This window comes from Talpa europaea (assembly GCF_964194135.1).
Source record: "Talpa europaea genome assembly, chromosome: 12".
In the NCBI taxonomy this organism is placed as follows: domain Eukaryota; kingdom Metazoa; phylum Chordata; class Mammalia; order Eulipotyphla; family Talpidae; genus Talpa; species Talpa europaea.
Window position 1 is genome coordinate 94822818 of NC_140079.1, and position 23005 is coordinate 94845822.

Consider the following 23005-nt stretch of genomic DNA (forward strand, 5'->3'; position numbering starts at 1 on the left):
AGAAAGAAAGAAAGAAAGAAAGGCCAAATTCTTGCCACAAGGATTCCACCTAGTTTGAATGTCCGAGGGACAGTGAGATGACATAAATATACTACCAACCCCACAGCCACAAATTTAGGAAAGTGACTAATGCTGCTAATTAGAGAAAAATGTTGTAATAAAGAACCTATGCTGCATGGGTTACGAGCATTCCAGAATTTATAACTACAAAAGTAATTTGCAAGAGGACTTGTGTCATCTCACAAACTAAAATTCTCTAGTTTACCAGATAAACATCTTTTGATGAATCCTCAAATAGAGAAGATGGCAGTTTAAGCACAATATATAAATTAGACTACATTTGCTGTTAACTCCGTTATTTCTATAAAATAAAGTCAGTAATAGTTACTACAGACATTTATTGAATATGGTGTATAAGACACCATTAGAAATTTATTTCATTCCCTTTAATACCCTCAGTAACCCTAACAGATACATACATTTATTACACATCATCCCAATCTGCAGAAGGAGAAAACAGAAACAGGGTAAGGGAAGTGGGAGGGATTCTCCCCTCAGAACTTTATGTGCTGCAGGCCACATTGGTGGCCAGGGACATCTAAACACTTTACTGGCCTAACTAAGTGAGAAAACTTTAACAAATGGAATTAAAATGTATTTTAACACTTTCAAAGAAGTAGTGTATTATGTTTAAAGATTTTAATCTCTGGCAAAAGTAAATGAACAACATAAATGTAAGAGGAAGGATTTTGTTAACTATACCTGACACACTTGAGTTAGCATGCAATAACTAAATTGCAGTTTATAAAGCAAAATATTAAAAAAAAACTACAAAAGTAGTACTTTGAAATTGAAATAAAACTCCAGGGAACAAAGTTATGTAAATGAAATTTAAAATCAACACAGAAAAAAGATACAAAATTTAACAATGATTACCTCAGCAAAAGGAATATAGAGTAACATTTTTTGTTTCTCTTTTTCATATATAACTATATATTCTCTATTTTTTAAAATGAATAATCAATCTCATCTTAAAAGTCTTGATAGACTAAGTAGCACAAAAAGACCACAGAAAGTACAATGATGACAATGAGAAGTTTTCGTAAAAACTGCTATCAGACATTGAATTAGGTATGATTACAATGGTTTCCTTTTCAGAGTACTGTGGTTTTAGTTTTCCCTAAATATTATTTTTGAAACATGAAGTTTTCTTTAGCTGCACAGATACTACTTATATGTTAACTTAAGAGGATTTAGGAAGTTTCAAAAAGCAGGGTAAGAATGTCTAAAAGGGAAGAGAGAAACAAGGAAGAAAATAGGAACTAGCAGGGCAAAGGCACACACTACAGAGATTATATACAAAATACAGACACAATAAAAAATATTAAGAAGGAAAATGAGAAGTGGGATATTATATGTACTTGAACTGTGTATTACGAAGATTTAACATATACACATATATCTAAACAGTATTTTATAAGGAAAAACAAAAAACTGAAAATAAAACAAAGGACATCGCCACAGTATCATGAGGTTACATATACAATTTTCAAATGAGCAAAGAAAAAAGGCTGAGGGTCTCCCTGGTGGCGCAGGGGTTAAAGTCTCAGTGCTATCAAGCTATCGCCAGCCACTGGGCATGAGTTTGAGCCCCAGCCAGGGAGCAACCCACACAGTGCAGCAGACCTCTCCTCTCTCCCCGCTGCTCCCCTCAGCAGTGTATTTCAGTAGATCTGCCTGTTGTGCTCCTCACTCCTGTGAATCCTTCCCCCCCACCCCCCCAATACCCACCACGCCTCTGGCCTCCACCCCAGCTCTTGTATGCATAAATAAAAATCTTAAAAAAAAAAAAAGAGGGGCCACCCCTGGTGGCGCAGCAGTTGAGCGCTGGGCTGCGCGCAGCCTCAGCAGCGCCGGTTCGATTCCCGGCCACCGGGTGAGGATCCCACATGGTGTGCAGACCTCTCCTGCCACCCGCTGCTCCCCTCAGCAGTGTACTTCGTCACTCTGCCTGTTCTGCTCCCCGCTCTGGCTCTGGTGAATTCTCTCACCCTCCCGCGCTTCTGACTGTAACCCAGTGCTTGTATGAATAAATCAATCAATCTTTAAAAAAAAAGAAAAAGAAAAAAGGCTGAGAAACTAACTAGTCTAGAAATAGTCTTAAAAATAACAGCAAATTCCTGAACAGAAATCTATAAAGCACTAAAACATGTATGGCTGAATAATGAGGTTTAGAATGATAGTAATGCCACCGGTCATGACCAATTCTTTTCAGAGTGAGGCTCATCATCACTTCAGAAGATCCGCACCAGCTGGGAACCTCAGGAGCACCCCACAGAGGTGAGGTGGATGTTCTCTCCAGGGCTTGCCTAAGCGGGCCTCTTCATTTCCAGAGGGGGGGGGGGCGCGGGGCGGGCTTAGATTTCCTACAGTATGTGCCAGCTCATGACACAATTTTCAGGGAAGGATATCATACTTACACACTGAAACAATTTATAATAAAGAAAACAGTATACTGATCAGTAATAACAGAGAAGCCCTACTTTTAACAGACAATATTTAAAAAAAATACAAAGAAAATGAAATCAATTTTCTTGTGTTTCTCTACATTAGGCTGGTGTGTTTCTATAGCAAATAACAATTATCACTGGAATGAATGAACTAAACTGCTCGACTGTTCCTTGAGAGAAGAGACTGCAGTCTTCCCTTTACAGTCCTTGCACTTAGCAGAGTCCAACACTTCATAAATACATGCAAGCTTGGGAAACAAAAATATAAAACCCGTTAGGTCATAATTCATCTACCAACAACGAGGATAAATTAACAGCTCTCTACTGTTTTCTTTCAAATATACGCTTCTACACATACACTGTGTATGAGCATAATAAATAAACTCACTTTGGAACAGTTCTAGCAGTTCTAGTGGAAATATCTTTACTTTATCTGAATTGGTACAGAATGAAATCTTTCTAAGGGGTTTTTCACATTATGCTTCACAGAACCATAAATTAATGGGTCTTCCTGTATTGATGACAATTAGTTAAGAATTGATTATAAGAAGTTTACAAAATCATCAGCAAAAAGCAGAAAGCAATGTTTAGGTCATACATTTGCAGTGCCTAAAATGAAATTTAAAAAGCAATTTCACTGAGAATAACAGCAAAAAATAAGTTTATGTGCAAGACTTCTATAATTAATAGTAGAAACACTCGAGAGAAATCAAGGAGGATACTAGTGTAAATGGAGAGATATCATACTGTTGGCTGAAGTTAAGAAGTCAGTTCACCCCAAATTAATCTATAGATTCAATATAATCCCAATCACAATTAAGCTTAAAATGATTCTAAAACAAATGGAAATGCAAAGGCCATAGACTAGCGCAATATCATTGAAGAATGAAGTTCTAAGACTTACCCTACCTGGTTTCGGGACTAAGTGTAAAGTCACAGTAATCCAAACAGGGTAGCACTGGCACGAGGATTAAGAAGTAGGTCAGTGGAGCAGAACTGACAGCCCAGAGACAGATCCACACTTACACGATCACTGTGTTTTAGACAGAAGGTGTCAAAGCAATCCAGTGGGAAAGGGAGACTTCCGAAACAAATGGTGCTGAAAAAACTAAGATTCATGTGGAAAAAGATATCAACCTTGACCCTTACCTCACACTAGGCACATGTTAATTTTAAGTGTATCCTACATTAATGTGAAATGAAAAACTGCAAAACCTTTAGAAGAACATAAAGGAGAATCCTTTCATGACATGGAGGTAGAAAAGGTTTCTTAACACAGAGAAAGCATTAAAAATGGGTAAATTAGACCATCAAAAATCAGAACTTTCACTCATCAAAAGACACTTTAAGAAAATGAACACGAAAGCCATGGACTGGGAGTATGCAGTCACAAAATACATATCTGACAAATATGAAGGATATATGAAGAACTCCAACAATTTCACAATAAAAAGACAAAGAACCTAGTTTAAAAATGGGTGACTGTGTTTTGGTTAATGTCTCTTTTGCTGTGCAGGAGCTTTTCAGTTTGATGTAATCCCAGGTGTTTATCTTTTCCTTGACTTTCTTTGCTTTGGGTGATGAGTCTTTAAAGAATGTTATTGCAAGGTATATCTTGCAGTGTTTTACCTATATTTTCTTCTATATATTTTATGGTTTCAGATCTTATGTCCAGTTCTTTTATCCAAAACACAGCAAAGTAAACAACGGACATTTATAAATCAGAGACATCCTGCAGGGGATGATGGTGCATGGGTGCATTGGAGAAGGAAACTCTATGGGGACGACACCTGAGGGGGTGGGGGAAGCAAATATTGTTTAAAAATAAACAATGATATAAAAAAATAGAAAAACCCTAAAAAAATAAAAATGGGTGAGACTATTTTGGGTGATATGACTGTACTGCAAGAAATATTCAAAAGCAGACACGAAGGGGACGGCTATAAAGCTCAGAGTAAAACTGCAGAAAAGGCAGTCAGTGGCTGAGGGTAAAGAAAATGAAAAGGAGACGCATGGACATTTGTTCTCAAAATAAGAACATTTAAAACAAATACTGAACTATTAGTTAATGATGTATGTGCTGATGTTTTCAGGGAGATGTGTGTAAATGCCTGCAATTTACTATGAAAAATCAAAAAATTCAGATAGATTGATAGCAGGGGACAGAAGAGTATATATGAGATTAAACAAGCATGGGACATTTTTAATCACATGTTTCAGTCATTTAATTAAAATTTAAAATTAGTTTCTTTCTTTACTGAGGTGATATTGGTTTATAACACGCTATGATTCACAGGTTCAGACTTACACGCTCCAGATGAACTCTATCACACCACTTCCACCAGAGGTTACTGGCCCCCTCTACCCTTTGCTCCTATACCCCAGCTCTCCCCTCTGGAAGCCTCAAATCTAGCATCGGATTTTCAGAGTTTGTTTTGGTTTAATCTGTTCCTTTGCTTTGATTCTCTATATTCCACAAGAGGGAAATCACCTGATATTTGTCTTTCGCCTTCTTATTCATCTCACTTAACACATTCCCCTCCAGTTTCATCCATGTTGTCACACAGGGTAAAATGTCACCTTTTGTTGTTGTTGTTGGTTATTACTGAGTGGCATTCTATTGAGTATATATACCCACATCTTTTTAGTCCACTCATCTGTCATTGGGCACTTAAGTTGTTTCCATTCCTTGGCTATTATAAATACTGCTGCAATGAATAAAGAAGTACATGTATACCTTCAAATTAGTGTTTTTGCATTTATGGGAGTGGGATTGTTGGATCACATATTTATTTTTAATATACTGAGAAACCTCCATATTTTTTTCCATCTGGGTTGGGTCTACATCCCTCTAACAATGTACAAGGGTCTCTTTTTCACCACATCCTTGACAACAATTTTTTCTAGGCATTTTGGTATAGGTCATTTTCACTGGTATGAGATGGGATTTCATGGTGGTTTTGATCTGCACTTTTTTTTTAATTATTTTTATTTATTTGTTTGTTTGTTTTTTGTTTATACATGCACTGGGTACAGTCAGAAGCACGGGAGGGTGAGAGAATTCACCAGAGCCAGAGCAGGGAGCAGAGCAGGCAGAAGGACCGAAGGACACTGCTGAGGGGAGCAGCGGGCGGCAGGAGAGGTCTGCGCGCCATGTGGGACCCTCCTCTGGCCATGTGGGACCCTCCTCTGGTGGCCGGGGAGCAGCCGGGGATCGAACCGGCGCCGCAGAGGCCGCGGGCAGCTTCGCAACCCAGCGCTCAACCGCTGCGCCACCAGGGAGGCCCTGATCTGCACTTTTCTGAAAAGTAGTGATGAACATCTCTTCATGTGCTGGTTGGTCATCTGCATATCTGCTTTGGAAAAGTGTCTATTTAGCTTTTCTACCCATTTTTTAAATTGGATTTAAAAAAAATTCTTTTTGCTAAACTATATGAGTTCCTTTAAATCAAGGATATTAGCCCTTTGTCATAGGCATGATATGCAAATATTTTCTCCCATTTGGTAGGAAATCTTTGTCTCAAAGATAGGTTCTTTTGTTATATATAGAAGCTTTTTGGTTTGATATAAGTTTGTTTATTTAATTTTGCTTTTGTTTCCATTGCTGATGGAGTCCAGTCCCCAAAGACATTCCTGAATCCAATGTTGTGGACTGTCTTACCTACATTTTATATGAGGATTTGCTACTGCGATTAGAAGCAAATTTATCACAATTTCTTCCTTCAAAATTATTATGCTCTCCTCCTTATTTTCAACTATGAGGAGAAACAGAAACAAATGGCTTTACAAATGGCAGAAAATCTATTGCTCTTGTCATTTCAAATAAAACATTCAAAGAAAGTTAAATTACAAATAGTATCTGAAAAACAGGGAACACTGAATATTTTATGTCACAACATATACAAGAAACATGACAACCACAAAATCAGGCTTAATATTCAAAGCAGAGATTGTTAGCCATTTTATGGTTATGACAAACTAATGACAATTTACCCTGAATCATTAAGTTGGATGAAAGTTTGTTCTATGGTTTAGTCCGAGAAGCAGGGGAGTTGGAAGATGGTGTTATGCAAACAAGGTTGTAGAGTTAGGGGCTAAGGGAAGGACAGGGAAAACATGTACAAAAAGGCAGAGAGAACAGGTGCACAAAAATACCAAGTCCGAAATGAGAATGATGTCTGAGAAAGAGCTCATTACTGCTTCAGCGAAAAGGCTGGAGGTACAGGGAGCAGAACATCACAAAAGATGGCCAGACAGCTACGCAAGGTTTAGGTACAAAAGGACTTAACAGTTCTTAAGGTGTCTGCACTTTATCCTAAAGACAATGCAGAGTTACTCCTCATGGGCACAGATGCCTAGGTGTGATGCTAGGTAAGCAGAAAAACCTCTCAGCAGCTGTGCAGAGTGGAGGACAGTGGCAGCCTATAGCAAAGACTATAGAAGGCCAAGGCCCAGATCATTGTCATTTCCTGTGGTTTCTCAGATAATTCTTCTATTAGCCACAGGATCTATTCTCAATTGGCAGTGCAGACTAAACTTTAGAGTGATCTATCAGGCAATCAAATTACATAAACTTATATACTACTAATACTAATACTAATACTAGCTACATCCCCATCTTAAAGGAACTCTTCTGCTGGGAGAAAAGCTCAGTGATTCATCATGAACATGCTGCCCAGGAGTCAAGGCAGCAGCAACCAGCTGATCTTTTTTTTTTTTTTTTTTAAGATTTATTTATTTTTATACAAGAACCGGGGTAAAGGTCAGATGTGCGGGAGGGTGAGAGGATTCACCAGAGACAGAGCAGGGAACAGAACAGGCAGACTGATGAAATACACTGCTGAGGGGAGCAGTGGGCATGGCAGGAGAGGTCTGCTTCGCCATGTGGGATTCTTGCTGGCTAGCTGGGATCAAATCCGTGCTGCGAGGCTGCGGACAGCTTCACAGTGTGGCGCTCAACCGCTTAACGCCACCAGGGAGGCCCACCAGCTGACCTTTTAAGAGCCCTGAAGAAGGGCTAAAATCTCAAACCTAACACTTGAAAGCAAAACATAATTTGAAATATCATCTTTGCCTTTGGTTTTTCTCTTTTCTTCCTTCTCATAATCAACACTAAACTTAAACATGACTTTAAAACTGGAAGATGCTCATAGTTGAGCATGTGCTTTGGAGTCATAAAGATCTGGGTTCACACAAACCCAGCTTGCCACTTGGAACTTGGAATAAGTTTCCAAATCTCCCAAAGCTTCATTCCTATTAGTTCTCTATTTGTAAAACAGCAAAGGCAATTTTTACCTATCTTGCAATAGTGCTGAGAGGATTAAATGGGGTAATCAATGCAAGAAAAGCACAAAGAGCAGTATCTGCCATATATAAAGCAATCAATAAACCACTCTTCCAGCGAAAATAACTGAAAGAGGATAATGGCTTTTTAAGTGCAATATAAATATATGCGAACTATCTGGGAGATAGTTTTTACTTGGTCTTTATCTCTTAATAAACAACATTACTGAAAAGTAAACACTCTCATTAAATAAAAATGCAACTTGGGCTTAGATCTAGTGCTAAAATATTGGGAAATGTGTTAAGTCAAGGCTGTAATGACTTGATTCCCTGAAAATTAAAGTATTTCTTTTACTTGAGAAGGTGAACCACGTCTTTAGAAAGTCTTTTTTTTTGAAGTGTTCATACTAAATTTGCTTTCAGCTGGATCCCAAAAATTTACCCTAAAGAATTAAAAATATAAAAAACAGCATACTATGAAATTGACTCTATTTTAATAACAATAATGGACAGGGAGTAACAGTGAAAACAAAAGGAAGAATGTGAGTAGGGAAGACTAGAAAGGAATGAGTCTTTTCTGAACATCCTCTTTATATAGCTCTGATTTTGGAGTCATGGTAATTTTTTACATATTAAAAAATAAAATTACATCATTAAGAATGGGGTACAAATTAAAGGTAAGCAGAAACAAATGAAGTTACTCATATAACCAATTGATAACAGAACATCACAAAATAAAGAAAAGAATTAATCCAAGAAGCTTAAACACAATCAGGATGGTAAAAGCTCAGTGGGACAAAATGAACTACAAAGAAATATCAAGCTCAATAGGTTTGTGGTCAGTAGTAGTATTAGAATGTAATCCTTAAAATTATTTTGCAATGAGTAAATATATTTATTTTATTGGTAACTAAAGTTTTCATCTTAGAGAAAAGATACATAAATAACATGAAAGAGAAGAAAAAGTCTATGCAGTTGGACTGAAATAGATTTATGATTTGTATTAACTTTTCATATTAATGTTGTATACATAGTAGGGAAGCTGTTGTAGAGGAGATGATATATCTTAACTACCTGCAGCATACTTGATTAGATCCATGTTTAAAAAGAGATAAAGGATATTATTTGGGAAAGTGAGAAAATATAAATATGGGCTGTACAGTAACTATACTATTGGATCGATGTTAATATTTTTGAGGGTGATAATGTTTTATAGTTTACAGGAGAACACATTCACTCTTAAAAGACAACTTACTTAAAAATGGCTCTTAAGAGAAAAATATCCATTTATATTTTTCCATAGAAAAGATATAATTTATTTAAAGAAGTAGAAAACATTTTTATTTTAGTCTTTAAATGTTACATACTCCATTATGAAATAAATTGCCATAAACAGGGTGATTTATTATTAGGTTCAAAATTTTATAGCAAACTTGTCAAATTTTGCTATAGAGAATAAAGAGACTGGATATATACCACCAGAGGAATTAAACATTTCTTTTTTGCTCATTTACCTGAGTATCTTCAAAAGTTTCAGGCTAGACTGAACAGACACACAGTATTGACTAGCGTTTTCTGTTCTAAACTACCAAGGCTTTCTGTTTTAATTTTCTTAACATGGAAACCTCTAGAAGAGTGTAAAGGGAAATATAATGAGGAGAGAGTACTGAATGCTATATAAATGTCCCCATGAAGAGACTTCACAGAGCAACATCAAATACAATCAAAAGTTTCTCAATCACTGTGATTTTTGCCAGTATACAACAGGGAATATTTTTAAAGAGAAAGTTTTTACTTTACAGAGAATTATTATATGCACATTACAAAAAATGCCAATGATAGAAAAGTAGGTGGTAGTTTATATGTATGTAAATTGCCAAAAGAAATATATTTCATTCCAGGACTTTTTCCTCCTGTTTACAGGCTTTCTCTTTTGGAGGGGGTGGCGAGGGCCAAAGGGAACAGTGGATGGAAAGATGCAAAGAGGATGGTTAGTGGCACTCACAATGAATCTACAATTTTATTCCTTGTTTTTTCATTTAAAAAAAATATTCTTGACAAGAAAATTCCCACTAATACATATATCAAATTTAAATACTTAAGCAAGAGAAATTTAAAAAAATTCAATTCGTTCCGTAAAGAGAAAACAATATACAGGTTACCTTGAACAACACAGGGGTCAGGAGCACTGACCTCTGTACAAAAACCTGTGAGTAACTTTCGATCATCTCAAAACCTGATTAATAGCCTGCTGTTAGCAGGAACCCTAAGAAACAGTTGATTAACATATTTTGTAGATTATATCTGTCATATACTGTATTCTTACAATAAAGTCAGCTAGAGAAGAGAAAACATTACTAAAAATCATTGGGAAGAGAAAATATAGTATTGTACTGAAAAAAAAAATCTGCATGTAAGTAGACCTATGCAGTCCAAACCTGTGTTGCTGAAGGTCAACTGCATAGTCAATTCTTTACTAATGAAAAATGGGATCTGCTGACCGGGGACGGGGGCGGGGAAGGGGGCAGGACCTTTACTCCCAAGGTTAAAAAAAAAAAAAAAGATTACTTCTTGAACCAATTGAGTAACTATGATAAATGATCCAAGAGATCCAAACATGACATCTTCTATGGCAATCAACCATTCTGGGCCAAAAGCAAAAGCTAGAAAGCCTCTTAGTATGACAACCAACCGTAATTAGCAACCTTAGCCTTTAATCAACAACTTGATTAAAAAGTTGGGAGCAATGTGGTGTATCCTGCAAGGTCTGGGGATTTGGCTGGATCCAAAAATAAAGATATTGCTGCTGTGGTCTAGTCAGAAAGCTAAGTGACATGAATTCAAAGAAAAAGTGTGCTTCCATGGAAAGGCACAGGCCTTGTGCTAAAATCCCAAGTTCAGACTCCCATTTTCAGCCACAATGTAATAACAAGGACTGCACTTAATTAATCTTCCACCCCAAGAAACCAAAAAACTGGACAAAATGCATGGACAATGCAGGGCTGTGAAGAGAAGGGAAACAAATAAGATGAGCCATACTTTCTACCTGGAGACAATTTCTAGACAGTGGAAAGGAGGGATAAAAGAAACTGATCCAGGCAGGCTTGCTGAATTGAGGAGACAAGAGATGAGAGCAGAGGAGGTTAAGGCAAGTTGAGGGGCAGATTTACTGGGGGAAAAAATCCAGCAATCTGCATATGGGTAGCTTTGAATCATTGTGGGCACTAAGATAAATGTGCTCAGAGAAAAACTCCATAAGGTCGGGCAAGAAATGGCCATGGAAGTGTTCACTAAACAATTCCCAAAGTGCACACAAGGTTGAGGAATGTCACTCTCCAAGCAGCCTAAGTAAAAAGACCCCCTGGGACACTTAGCAGGGGATTTAGCAGGAATTCCAAAGGGCGGTCAAGTCTGAGTAGTAAAGGCACCATCCCTTGGGTGATTGCTGTTTGTTCTCCTAAGAAGATTTTAAAAAGGCCTGAAGGTGAGGTGATCCAGTAGTAACTCAGCCCCACTAAGCCAAAACCTACACTCTTTAAAGGAAGAGGACAAAATGGTCCTACCGAGATCTACACATTCAGCAACATAATATTTACAGTGGTATAGTCAGTTAAAAAATGCTAGGCTACTTGGCCAAGAAGCAGTAAAATGTGAGTCCTAAAAAGGAGAAAAGTTCATCAATACAAACTGACCCAGAAATGACAGAAAAAAGTGGAACTATTAACAACTATTACAAGTATGTACAAGTACTTAAAGAAAAACATAAATATAATGACAAGAGAAGCAGACTGTAAAAAAACAGAACTGAAACTTCTAGAGAGAAAAGTACAAAATCTAAAATTAACGTTTTAATTGATAGGGTCAAGCAGCATATTAGATCTGCACAAAAAAAGGCCAGTGAACATAAGAAAAAGAAGAGCTATAGCTAATAAGATATTGCAAATTAATAATTATCAAAAAAAGAATTAATGAAAATAAAAGCACAAAAAGGGGAGTAAAGGAATGGAAATATTGGACAAACACAAAGTAACAGCAAAATGATAGATTTAAACTTAATTGCTGTAGCATCTAAAATCAGCTCTCAAGGACCCTGCCTTCTGGTATTTGTGGCCTTGTTCAGTCCTCTCCCCTGGAGTAGTGCTATTCTAATCAACAGCCCAATGGAGGAAATGTTGCAACAAATGATCACTTTTGACAAATGTGTCTTGTGTTAAGCTGTTAAAGTGTAAAGTGATTTGTTACACAACAGCAGACAACTAATATACCACATGTATCAATAATTACCTTAAATGTAAATGATCTAAATATTGAAACTGAAAGACTGATCATCCAATAAGTGTAGTAAGAAAAAGAAAGACCTAGCTCTATACCTCTAACAGTAAGTTAAAATCAAAAGCACAGGAAAAGATAGATCATGCCCTGCTAAATATAAGATAGAGGGGCCAGATTAGTAGGATGCAAAGTAGACTTTAAGAGAAATGTTCTCCCCAAATGATGGAAGGACAATGCATGATGCAAAGGATTAAATTCATCAAGATACAACAGAGCCTCAAAGTACATGACGCAAAAACTACTGAAAGGAGAAATAAATTCACAACAGTAGTTGGGTTTTCAACATACCTCTCTGAGTAACAGAACAAGTGAAAAAAAAAAAAAAACGCTAGTAAGGACACAAAAGACTTGAAAAACTTTACAAACCAATGGGATCTAATTGACATTTATATAACATTGTACCCTCGGGGAGTACACAAAACATTCATTGTCACTTAAGAATATATTTTCATGAGAGAGAGAGAGAGAACAAACTTTAAATAGTTCCAGTGTAATAAGTGAAAAACAAACACCAAAGTACTTTCAAAAACCTGTCCCTTAAACTCATAGTTTAGGATTAAGTTCTTGAATCTCTTTACATTTCAATTTTTTCAGTTCTAACTTGACCTGGTCTTTTTTCTTGGAAAATCCATCAATTTTTTTTTTTATTTGGGGTGTCCAAAATAAAGCTTAACTTTTTGAAGGTGTAAGCATTTTGTTTCTGCTGAGGGCTCAGAAAGCATGCAGCGGGTCAACAGCTACTCTATCTGTATGTACAAATACACAATCACACAATTGCGCAATCGTAGATTTCAGTAGTTTGTAAGCTAATTATTAAACCAAATTCCATTTCATTGAAAAATGAAGAGACTATCAGAAAATAGAAACTTCTATTTTAGAAAAATATGTTAGAAAAGACCCTCTTATATGAAGAACAAGTCTAGTTAAGTGTACTTTTTTATTCCTGGTTTGGGAATAATAGTACCATAAACATACTTTTTCACTATATATGTTTTATACATCGATCAAGAGTACATTCAGTAACTATTTGTGACCTATTACCAGAATATGATAAAATGAGTTATTTTTATTACAATTTTTTTTTTAAATAGAGGCATGTTTTATTTATTTATTTGTTTGTTTGTTTATACAAGCAGTGGGTACAGTCAGAAGCGCGGGAGGGTGAGAGAATTCACCAGAGCCAGAGCGGGGAGCAGAGCAGGCAAAAGGACCAAAGCACACTGCTGGGGGGAGCAGCGGGCGGCAGGAGAGGTCTGCGCGCCATGTGGGACCCTCCTCCGGTGGCCGGGGAGCAGCCGGGGATCGAACCGGTGCCGCAGAGGCCAAGGGCAGCTTCGCAACCCAGCGCTCAACCGCTTATTACTAATTTTAAGAGGTTTGGTTGAGATCATGCATCAAACTTCCTGTGTCCCATTTTCAAATTTATTCAAAACAAAATACAATCCTACAACAGAATTGTATGTCAAATCTTAAGAAATTTATGATTGTGTAGGATTCTTTTATTTAATAGTTTAAGCTTTGTACATTCATCCAAAGGATTAACTCAGAGGGAAAAAAATGCAAAGGAAGAAATGAACCATACAAAACCCCCAACAAACCTGGCCCTTCAGATGTGGAATGCTCTTCACCCCTGGAGTTTTGTACATGTCACTCACAGACTTCAGATTGGGACAGTCACGCGCCTGTAGCATTTAAGTCCAACTATAAACCAAATAAATCTTAATTACCCATTTCCTTAAATTGTCCAGGCTCCAAACCTCCTGGGTTCTGCCCTTCTCATTTATTTTTAGCACTGGATCTTTTTAAAGAAATGTATAAGAATACATAATAAAATATTTTAAGAAAATCCACATTAAAAAACAACTGCTAGACTATAACCTAAAAGCACCATCTACACAACCGCCATCACACCAAGATTACGCAGCAGAGTGTGATACGACGCTGGTGGTTTGTTTTCACATATTCCAAAAGGTCACCATGAAATATGTCATCATATATATATATAGATATATGTTTTTAAAAGATCATTCCTAAGTTGACTGCATTTCTTTGTCAAATAAAGGTTACAAATGAGAAAGTTTTAATTTAGAGATGTGATTATGACATAGATTTCCTGGAATCAAAAAGAAAAAGAATTCAAAGGACAGCTCAGAGCTAGAAATCTCTTCAAACATGACAAATAACTTTTATGACTTTAAAATACCAAGTCTTCTGTATAATACTTATCATATACGTCAAATGCCGTAAAGAGCCTAGTAACCCTATCTACTATCTTAATCTCTCCAGAACAAGTACATGAGGAGAAAAATCTATAAATCAGTCCTTGATGATAGAGGGTTTGTTTAGGAGTTTACCAAATGGAATGACCCTACTGGAATTCCTTCAAGCAGCCTGTGAAAATGTCAGAATGGAGTCGGTTTCGGAGGTCATAGTCCCTAGAGAGCTCTGAGTTTTGGCGTGTTTGTCTTTTCACATGCTTTAATATTTGAAAATCATTCCTTGTAGACACTGACTGATGCCCAGGGAATGCTAGGATTGTGGGAACTGGCAGTACCAATAAGAGAGACAACTTCATGGGAAATCAGTGCCTACTACATTTGCCCTCTCAGCTTTCATCAGATAAGTTGTCCTTCAAATGTTGTAAAGGTACAAGGAGAGACATTAAAACTGCATGTCACTTTGACATCTTTAAAAAGAAATATTTGTGGAAAAGGGGGGCAAAAATTATTGGAGCTACTAGAAGAAACACTAAGTTATGAAATACTATAGTGGAAACCCTGTATCTCCTTAGTCTGAATTGAAAGACTGCATTTTCAAAATGTACATACAGATAACTAGTAGCTATAAAATGCTAACTATGTGCCCACAGTGTTCCAAGTGCTGGACTTATATGGACTCATTTAACCCTCACAGTGACCCTATGAAACATACCAGTATTACCCCCATTGTGCAGATAGGGAAGCTGAAGCAAAGATACCTAATACGTCTAAGTACACACAGCTAGTAACAGTGTAAGCAGGACTGAGACTCAGACTGCAGAGCTGTGCTCCGACTAGTGTGTATGCTGCTTCTTCAGAGAATGCTGACAATTCTAACATTTGTAAGTCTTTAAATTTAGCCTACAAGAACCAAAGGTTATAACCAGAGGCTATGAACCTGACTATTTGCTTCTCTTGTTATATCTTTATTAAACATAGAAGTCCTATATCAAAAATATCAATTGATGAAATAGATACCCACTAGAAACATTTTCTTATGGGAAAAAAAAACAAAAATATAAAAGACCAGGAAAGAACAAGGATAATTTGGGCTTAATGAAAAGCTAAAATACTGTCTTTTAACGAACAGTCTGATGCTATTAAAAAAATGTTAACACATACCTGCCAACTCTTGAAACCCTTAAATAGGAAAATACTGTGTATTATAAATTAGACACATTACTTTTGAGAACAACATAAATTGAGTAAATGTTTTCTTCCTGTTAAACATGGAGGGAGAGTGACTGGCTGAGCAAGCTGGCATGTATGTTTACTGATGCATCTGTGAGGTCTTACTAGACAGCAATGTACCACTTCATATCTATGGAAAATTCCATTGGTTAATGAGATGGAAGTTATCTTCCATTTGTCCTGTTTTCTGCTGCCAAATGAATAGCACAAGGCAAAAGTGATAATGAGGTTAAAGAACACATGATGTGATGAGGAAGGGCAGCCAGAGAAAAGACACACGGGCGGAAAGCTACCATACGGATACTACAATGGCGCACCGAGACACAGAGAGCTTCCAAAACTTACCCATGCTCACAGACTGAGTCAGCAGAGGAGACTGGAGTCCTGACTCCCAAAAGACTACACTTCCTGTTAATAATAGCGAGGGCAGCAGGTGAGGGCAGGAGAGCCAACAGTGTGGGTTAATTGAAAGGGGTTAGAAGAACATTGGGTATGATTACTTGCTGATTAATCTTGGTGATTATGAACTACAAACCAAAGAGAAAATTCCAATGCAATTATTATTCCAATTTGTCTTGTTGCTTTCTGTCACATCAGTACTTTCTAACTGATGTCTTGAAATCAAATAACAAAAGGAGGAAAATAACCATGCAACATGTTTTTTCTTGCATACTTCCTATACTTATCAGGCTCTTTTGAGTTAAGAAAGTAAGCATGTATTCTTATCTACCATTCCCCAGTCCCACTTTAGCTACAAGAGGTCTTCCTGGTTAGGTGGCAGATACAAGTAAATAAAGTCCCGACTTAATTTAACAAAGTGTCTTGGCCCAGCAGAGGGTCTGATTATAAACTAACCATTCAATTTCAATAGCCTAAACAGCTAATCAATTATAGCTGAGTAATATTTATTAATCATCATATTATATATTATCTTTTAAAATTACTTTAATGACAGAAAAAATTGTTTGTCAAAAAGCTACTTTCATTTTATTCACAAGCTCAGTCCCTAATATAAATCATACGGTGGACTCTACTTTGAAGAAAATTATCTCAAATAATCTCCATAAGAAACAATATGTTTCAATCACTCTAGTAATGCTAGAAGAACCTTGTTGAATTTTTTGGTGAACATCTTTGCAAGTTTAAGATAATGTGCCTCATGTTGGATTAAGCTGCTAATTACCATTATACTCTAAACATTATTCCTAATCAACTTTAATTGTTCGCATTTCTGTAAGAGGATACAGTTTAAAGACTGGGCAAATAACTCAAAGTAAAGCTTCAGAGATGCAATAACCAGGCCCAATAGGTCTTGCCAATATACTTTTGAAATTGAAGCTCTAAACACCCCCGCAGTAATAACTGAAGCATGCTTATGTCTGCACATGACCCTACCAGCCACTAGCGGGAGGCTACGTGTGAATGCCTGTGCCTTCCCTCCATACACACCTCCTGGGTGTGTTTAGCAATGCGCTGAAGCAAATTAAATCCTCAGTAACAGCCAAACTATCTAAATAAGAAACCCAACCCAAAGGAGAAAAAAGGTGGACAGGGTTATAGGTGCTGATTTACACTGTGAAAGAAAACATGGTATTTAGCAGGAGACTTTTCATAAAGATCACCGAGAGCGAGAGTACCTCACCCTTTAGCTATTCAGACAGCTGCTTTTTCATTGTGAAAGGTTCAAGAGTTTGTCACAAACAAAGAGTTTAATCAAGAATTTCATTTGCAGTTGTCAGGAGGTTCATAACTGGCTTTTAAACTTTATAATTGGGTTTAGTATAAGTGCTAACGTCAAATTTAAAAAAAAAATCAGAAACTAAGGAAGACTAGATTCAAGGAGAATAATTTACTTCTCAGTCTAAGTACTCAAGTAACTCCTGAAAGCAGGAAAAGAAATTACCTAAATGTGTCAAAATACTTATTAGTACCTCTGAAAATTATTTTAAAATATTCAAGACCCTAAATATTTTAAAACAGTAAAGCCAATGACAAGATAATTTTACAGAAACTTACTCATTTCAATTACGTCCAGTTATAAAAAGGAAAAGAACCCTACATAGTTCCATGTCTTGATTATTTAGCATCTATTGATTCCCTTCCCATTTATGAAACTAGGAGAATTCTATGTGTGGCAATGTGCTCCAAAGAAAACAAGAAACTATCCCTTCTTTCACCTCCCCTAGTTTCTACTAGGCCACACCAGCCTCTGCACATTCGAAGAATGGAGTTTCGCTCAAGACAAACATTAATGACCTCTGCACATCTCCCAGCGCGTGGGCTGACAGTGAGTGTGGCAGGTGAAGGAGTGGGAGATGTTTTTCAAGTAAAACCCAAAGAAAAGGCCAGCTGTGAAGACATGGCATGGGTTTCCCTTGGTGCAGGGCAAGCAGTTTTCTGTGGCTACAGTGAAAGGCGAGGCCACGTCCCTCCGACTGCTCTCAGGTGCACTAGTGCCCCTACAATCACTCCAGCAGAGTCACCTTGTGTGGAACAAACTTCTGAATAAATTATTTTCTCTCTAGTAAGTGATCACTGAGGAATAGAACAAAAGATGGTCTGCACTGTTCAGTGTGCTAAATTTAATGGACGGAAAATCTTAGAAAAAAAATTTCAAGGTGGGACTATAAGCTCAAAAACCTAACAACTGCAGCAACAAGTAAAATTTCAGCTTAAACTAACAACATATAAGTCTCTCCTCTTTACTGAGGCTAAAACATAGCAATGATGTTTCATAGCGATATAGGAAGAGCAAGGTGGGGGGGTACTCATTTCCACCTACTTTACCCTCCTGACAGCTGGCCTCTGGTGCATCATGACCCCTTTAAGATGGTGAGGCTTCACCTCAGAAACACCTAGACTCCAAGATATACCAAGAAGCATTAAAGCACCAAACTGCTTTATAAAATGGGAGTCTATGTCAGCTCATCTGCTTACTGGCAATGACTTAAAAACCTAAATTCGCCAACCAGCATCCTCTTGGTCTTGCAGGTGGCCTCATGGAAAGCTTCTCTCCCTCTTGGTTTTATCTGAATGTGGGTACAGGGAAGAGCAGTAGTTCAGCAGCAGCTGAACATTTCTTACTTAAATAAAAGAACTGTTCCTTTGACTGATTTCCCCTTTAATCCCATTGTCAACCATCTGAAGGAATGTTAATATTGAAGCATGAACGTGGGTCTATTGTGTGTATAAAATGTCAAAAATAATCACAACCCATCGATTTCCCTGCCAATGCCCTGTTTTATTAACAGTATATTCTTTTTGTTTCTGTGTATTTACTTTATAAAGGATTTGCTTGTTGTGCCTAAATGGTGTGCCTAACGGCTTTACTTCTGAGGTACCAATAACTATAGGATTATTTTGACTACATTGGGGTAATTTTTTATGTTTACTAAACATCTTTCATATTTACTTAAGCAGTGGGGATATTTTGCAGCTGCACTGCCATGGCCAACATAACTATTAATAAAAATTAAGGAAGATACTAGAATCATCACTTAAATGTCAGTTTCATTTTCCTTATAAGTTTATCTATAAACAAGTGAGTGACATCATCCTTTTCTGCACAGTAACCTTAAACTAAAATATCACTATTTCCCCAACAGAAAAAAAAATATATATTCTAGCAAGTGAAATTCAAGTGTGTGGGAATAACAATAAGACATAATCACCAAGAAAATATCTAAACTTGGTTATTTTATAATATCTAAACAGTACTTTGTATTAAATGATATTGAGGCTAATGTCTACATTTTATATATGGTATGATTTAAACATGGCATTAAGAAGATCTAATCTAAAAAAAAATAAACATGGAAACAATCATTGAAGTGAGAAAGTTATGGTTCTTCCATCGACATTCTGTTTGATATGACTATTAACAGAACTACCAAAAACCTAGATTTAAGATAGCTGTATGAGTTCCTTTTATGACTTGGAATGCATATGCAAATTAGGCTAATGTATCATAAGCCTGAAATTATAGTGTATGCCTGAATATAAGGTAAGGTTTTTAACTTCCTAAAGTCACTTCTTATCTTGTATTTGAGTTCTTACATTATCTTATATTATGAGATGCTCATTACTTACTGTTGAACAAAAAAGTTTTGGGGGAAAACACATTAGCTTAAGAATCAACTTCAATGAAAGCTAGTTTTAGGGTGTTTACTGAAGTATCTTAAGAGAATCAGAAAAGATGGGGGGCAAAACCAATGAAGACATTAACTATTTCCTGGTAATAACCTTAACTATTTAAGTGTTGGATGTTGTTACTAAGAAAGTCTTTCAAAAACTGCTTTTAAAATGTAGTGCAACAGTAGTCAGAAAGGACACAAGTCAGAGTACTTACTTCTGGGTAACTGGGTAGCTAAGGGACAAGACTGGGTAGCTGACCTACTTTTCACCACGTACCTATTTATATGCTTGACTTCTTAAGCCATGTGAATGTTACCTACTCAAAACAAAATATGGTTCAATTCTTAATCAGGAACTACGGTCTTAAAAAAAGATACAATTAGTCATAAATATTAGTTGACTGATGTAGATATGAATATACAAGTATAAGACAAGCCCCACTGTTTTACAGCAATTGTGGTTTAGACATAAAATCTTCAGTGTCAGATGATACATGTATTCAAAAACTGTTATAACTCAAACAAGAGACAGAAATGAAGATGCAGTCTGGGCTTTAGGGCTAGACAGACCATGCAAAGGGGTTCTACTGAAGATAAAATGCTTACCACAAAGATTTTTAGATAAGGTTTGAGCAAGATGGTTTTATGAAAGAAGAGCATGTACAGCAGTTCTTGTATACATGGCTATGCTTCATAAAATGTGATTTTACTTAAGCACAAGTAAATTCACTTAAATCAGTAAGTTAAATTTTTTACCATTTCATCTACCTTTCTAAAACTTTACAAGGGAAGACTACCTTATTTTTGGACTTATCTTATATTCAGACATACATATTCAAGAGAACATTCTTGTAAGACAATATGGTGAGTTATATCAAGTAAATCACCTCAAAGTATAAACTTTCTCCACATACTTCCCTCCTCTATTACATATAACTATTTTCTTGAGCAATTGTATACTACTGGAATTTTACACAAGTTCAGCTCTTATTTTCTTTGAGAGTAATAATTTGAACATGATACTGGTCCAAATGTACTGTGTCAATCTGATCAGATGTAGTCATGTTTCACCAAATGTGCTTATCCTCTCTCAGCTACTAAGAGGGAAGGTTCTACGGCTATCATTGGTCAACCATAGCCTCCTGAAGGCTTTGATGGCACCTTAGCAAAAATGTGGCTTTACACCAATCAAACTAAACAAGGATTGTGCCTAGCAAGTTCAGCCACAGTATCATACCTAATCTGAAGGGAGAACAAGTAATTCCAAAGACATGTACTAAGGAACTAAGAATAGTAGCATATATATCCTTCATTTAGGCCAATAATGGAGAGGACTGGGAAACACGATAACAAAGTACACAGGAGTGTTCTGGAAGTAAACAATTTTATTTCTTCTGACTTTAAAAACTGAAAATTAAAAATTACATGCAATGTAAAACTCATCAGAAATGTGGAGAGCACAGCAAGTAAATGCAGTGAAAATAAGTTTGCCTTTCTAATGTGAATGCTCACTGTGTGAATTTTGACTTCATATTTGCCAGTTTTTATGTTAAGCAATAAAAAATAAGTGTGTATCATCCATCTCTATTAATTTATGTCAAAAACTGAACAGTTTTGTGTTTCTAGAGATTCTGGGATGTTTTTGTGATCAATGAAAATTTCCCGAACAGTTAGCAAATGAATGTAAGATACTCATTACGTATACAATGATAAGCCAGCCAAAGACTGAGAATATGGTCTTATTCTATACTCACCTCACTAATATAAAAAATACTCAAATAAGAAGTTCTTGCTTTCTTAGTGATGATTAAGATAAGGCATAACACAGTGGAGATGGGGAAATCTAGTCATATCCAGTCTATTTATCCTGGAATCAGGAGAGGAAGCTACTTTCCATGCCATTCTGCCAACATAATGTTGACACCAAAGATATTTACTGACAAAATAATGACAGAATTTGATGGAAAGTGAAATTCTACCTATTACTACTCAAAACCAGCCAGCGCCCCACACGATTCTCTCCTCCAGTAGAGACTTGCTGGATGTAACTGACAGAACTTACTACCCAAGAGGAACTGAGTTCATAGGAGCTGAGTCTCTTAACCAGAGTTCCCACCACACACAGTGAATCAGGACTCACCATTCTTCCTTTCGTTCAGAGGGGGTAAGTGCTGACTGGACTGCAGGGAGAGCTCTTGGAATTCGTGCGCAACGGCTTCACTTTGAGGACTTGGAGCAAGGTGGGCTAAAGGTCCCAACTCATCCTCAGTGTCCACTGCCCCTGTGTGATCCATTGTGTTCCAGCCACTGGCAACGGGGGGTACAAGACACCTCTTAAATGTGGCCTGTTGAAGAGACTGTCAAGAAGAAAAAAAAAGGTAAATAGATGGTGCGTTTATTTTTTCCCAATTTGCACAAAAGCTTTAAAATGGGAACCCTGGGTTCTAGTTCAATCTCACTGTTATGTGGCACGTGCCCATGCATTTACCCTCCCATTACCTCAGATTTCCTGTCTAACACACAGGAATAGCACATTTCCCATCTAAAAAGCACTTTACTAGGTGAATAAAAATTGAAACATTTTACATAATTTTTATCCGACTGTTAAAAGAAATTTATAGTTACTGGTGTCATTATTGAAAGATCTTAATGCATCTTCAAATGAAATTAAAGTTAACTTAATACTGATGAAAATTTAAAAGCAGTCTGGTTTGAAAATCTAGACTTTTGCATAACAACTTCACATTGAATCAACAGTTACAGCAACCAGTAATGTTTCAGACATTGACCCCTTTATCAGCCAGTTTCCCAGACTCATAGGACGGGAACAGAGTTCTCAGCTGAACAACAATGAACATAAAGTTTATGAAAACAACAACAAAACTTCATTTTAAACTTCTGAGATTTGGGGCTGTTTTCTTTCACAGCCAACCGGACCCATTTTGACCTACATAGAAATCAATAAGACATATCAAAAATACAACAGTAACCCTAACTATGTACTGGCTCAGTGGCTAAGTAACAGGCAAGAAATCTGTTATTAAAAACTAGAAGGATGGTGGCCCATCTCACATAGTGGCAGAACAGTTGATACAGTTGCCTGCTTTGGGGTATTCCATACCAGCTTGTCTACCCATTTGCGTACTGATATATATGAGAGTTCTTTCTAGTTTTTGATTATTTTAAATTAAGATGTTATGGAAATTCTTATACAAGAATAAATACATATATGTTTTCATTTCTCTTGGGTGAATACCTAGGAGTGAGATGCTGGATCATATGGCTGCTGTAACTAACA

The 23005-nt window shown here is 36.7% G+C and overlaps 1 protein-coding gene across 4 annotated transcripts in view; it reads right to left on the bottom strand.

Moving 5' to 3' along the window:
• MRTFB (myocardin related transcription factor B) overlaps positions 1-22016 on the bottom strand; it is a gene marked incomplete at both ends in the record, with an annotated part of 98567 nt that extends 76551 nt beyond the window's left edge. Inside the window, 2 exons of one of the 4 annotated variants that reach the window (XM_084249204.1) lie at positions 15920-15982; positions 21848-22016. In XM_084249204.1, coding sequence (XP_084105330.1) covers positions 15920-15982; positions 21848-22001 — 217 coding nt within the window. The remainder of the gene's footprint in view (positions 1-15919; positions 15983-21847) is intronic. The other 3 variants (XM_084249202.1, XM_084249205.1, XM_084249203.1) reach the window with 3 other exon arrangements.
• Between the last annotated feature and the right edge of the window lie 989 nt (positions 22017-23005).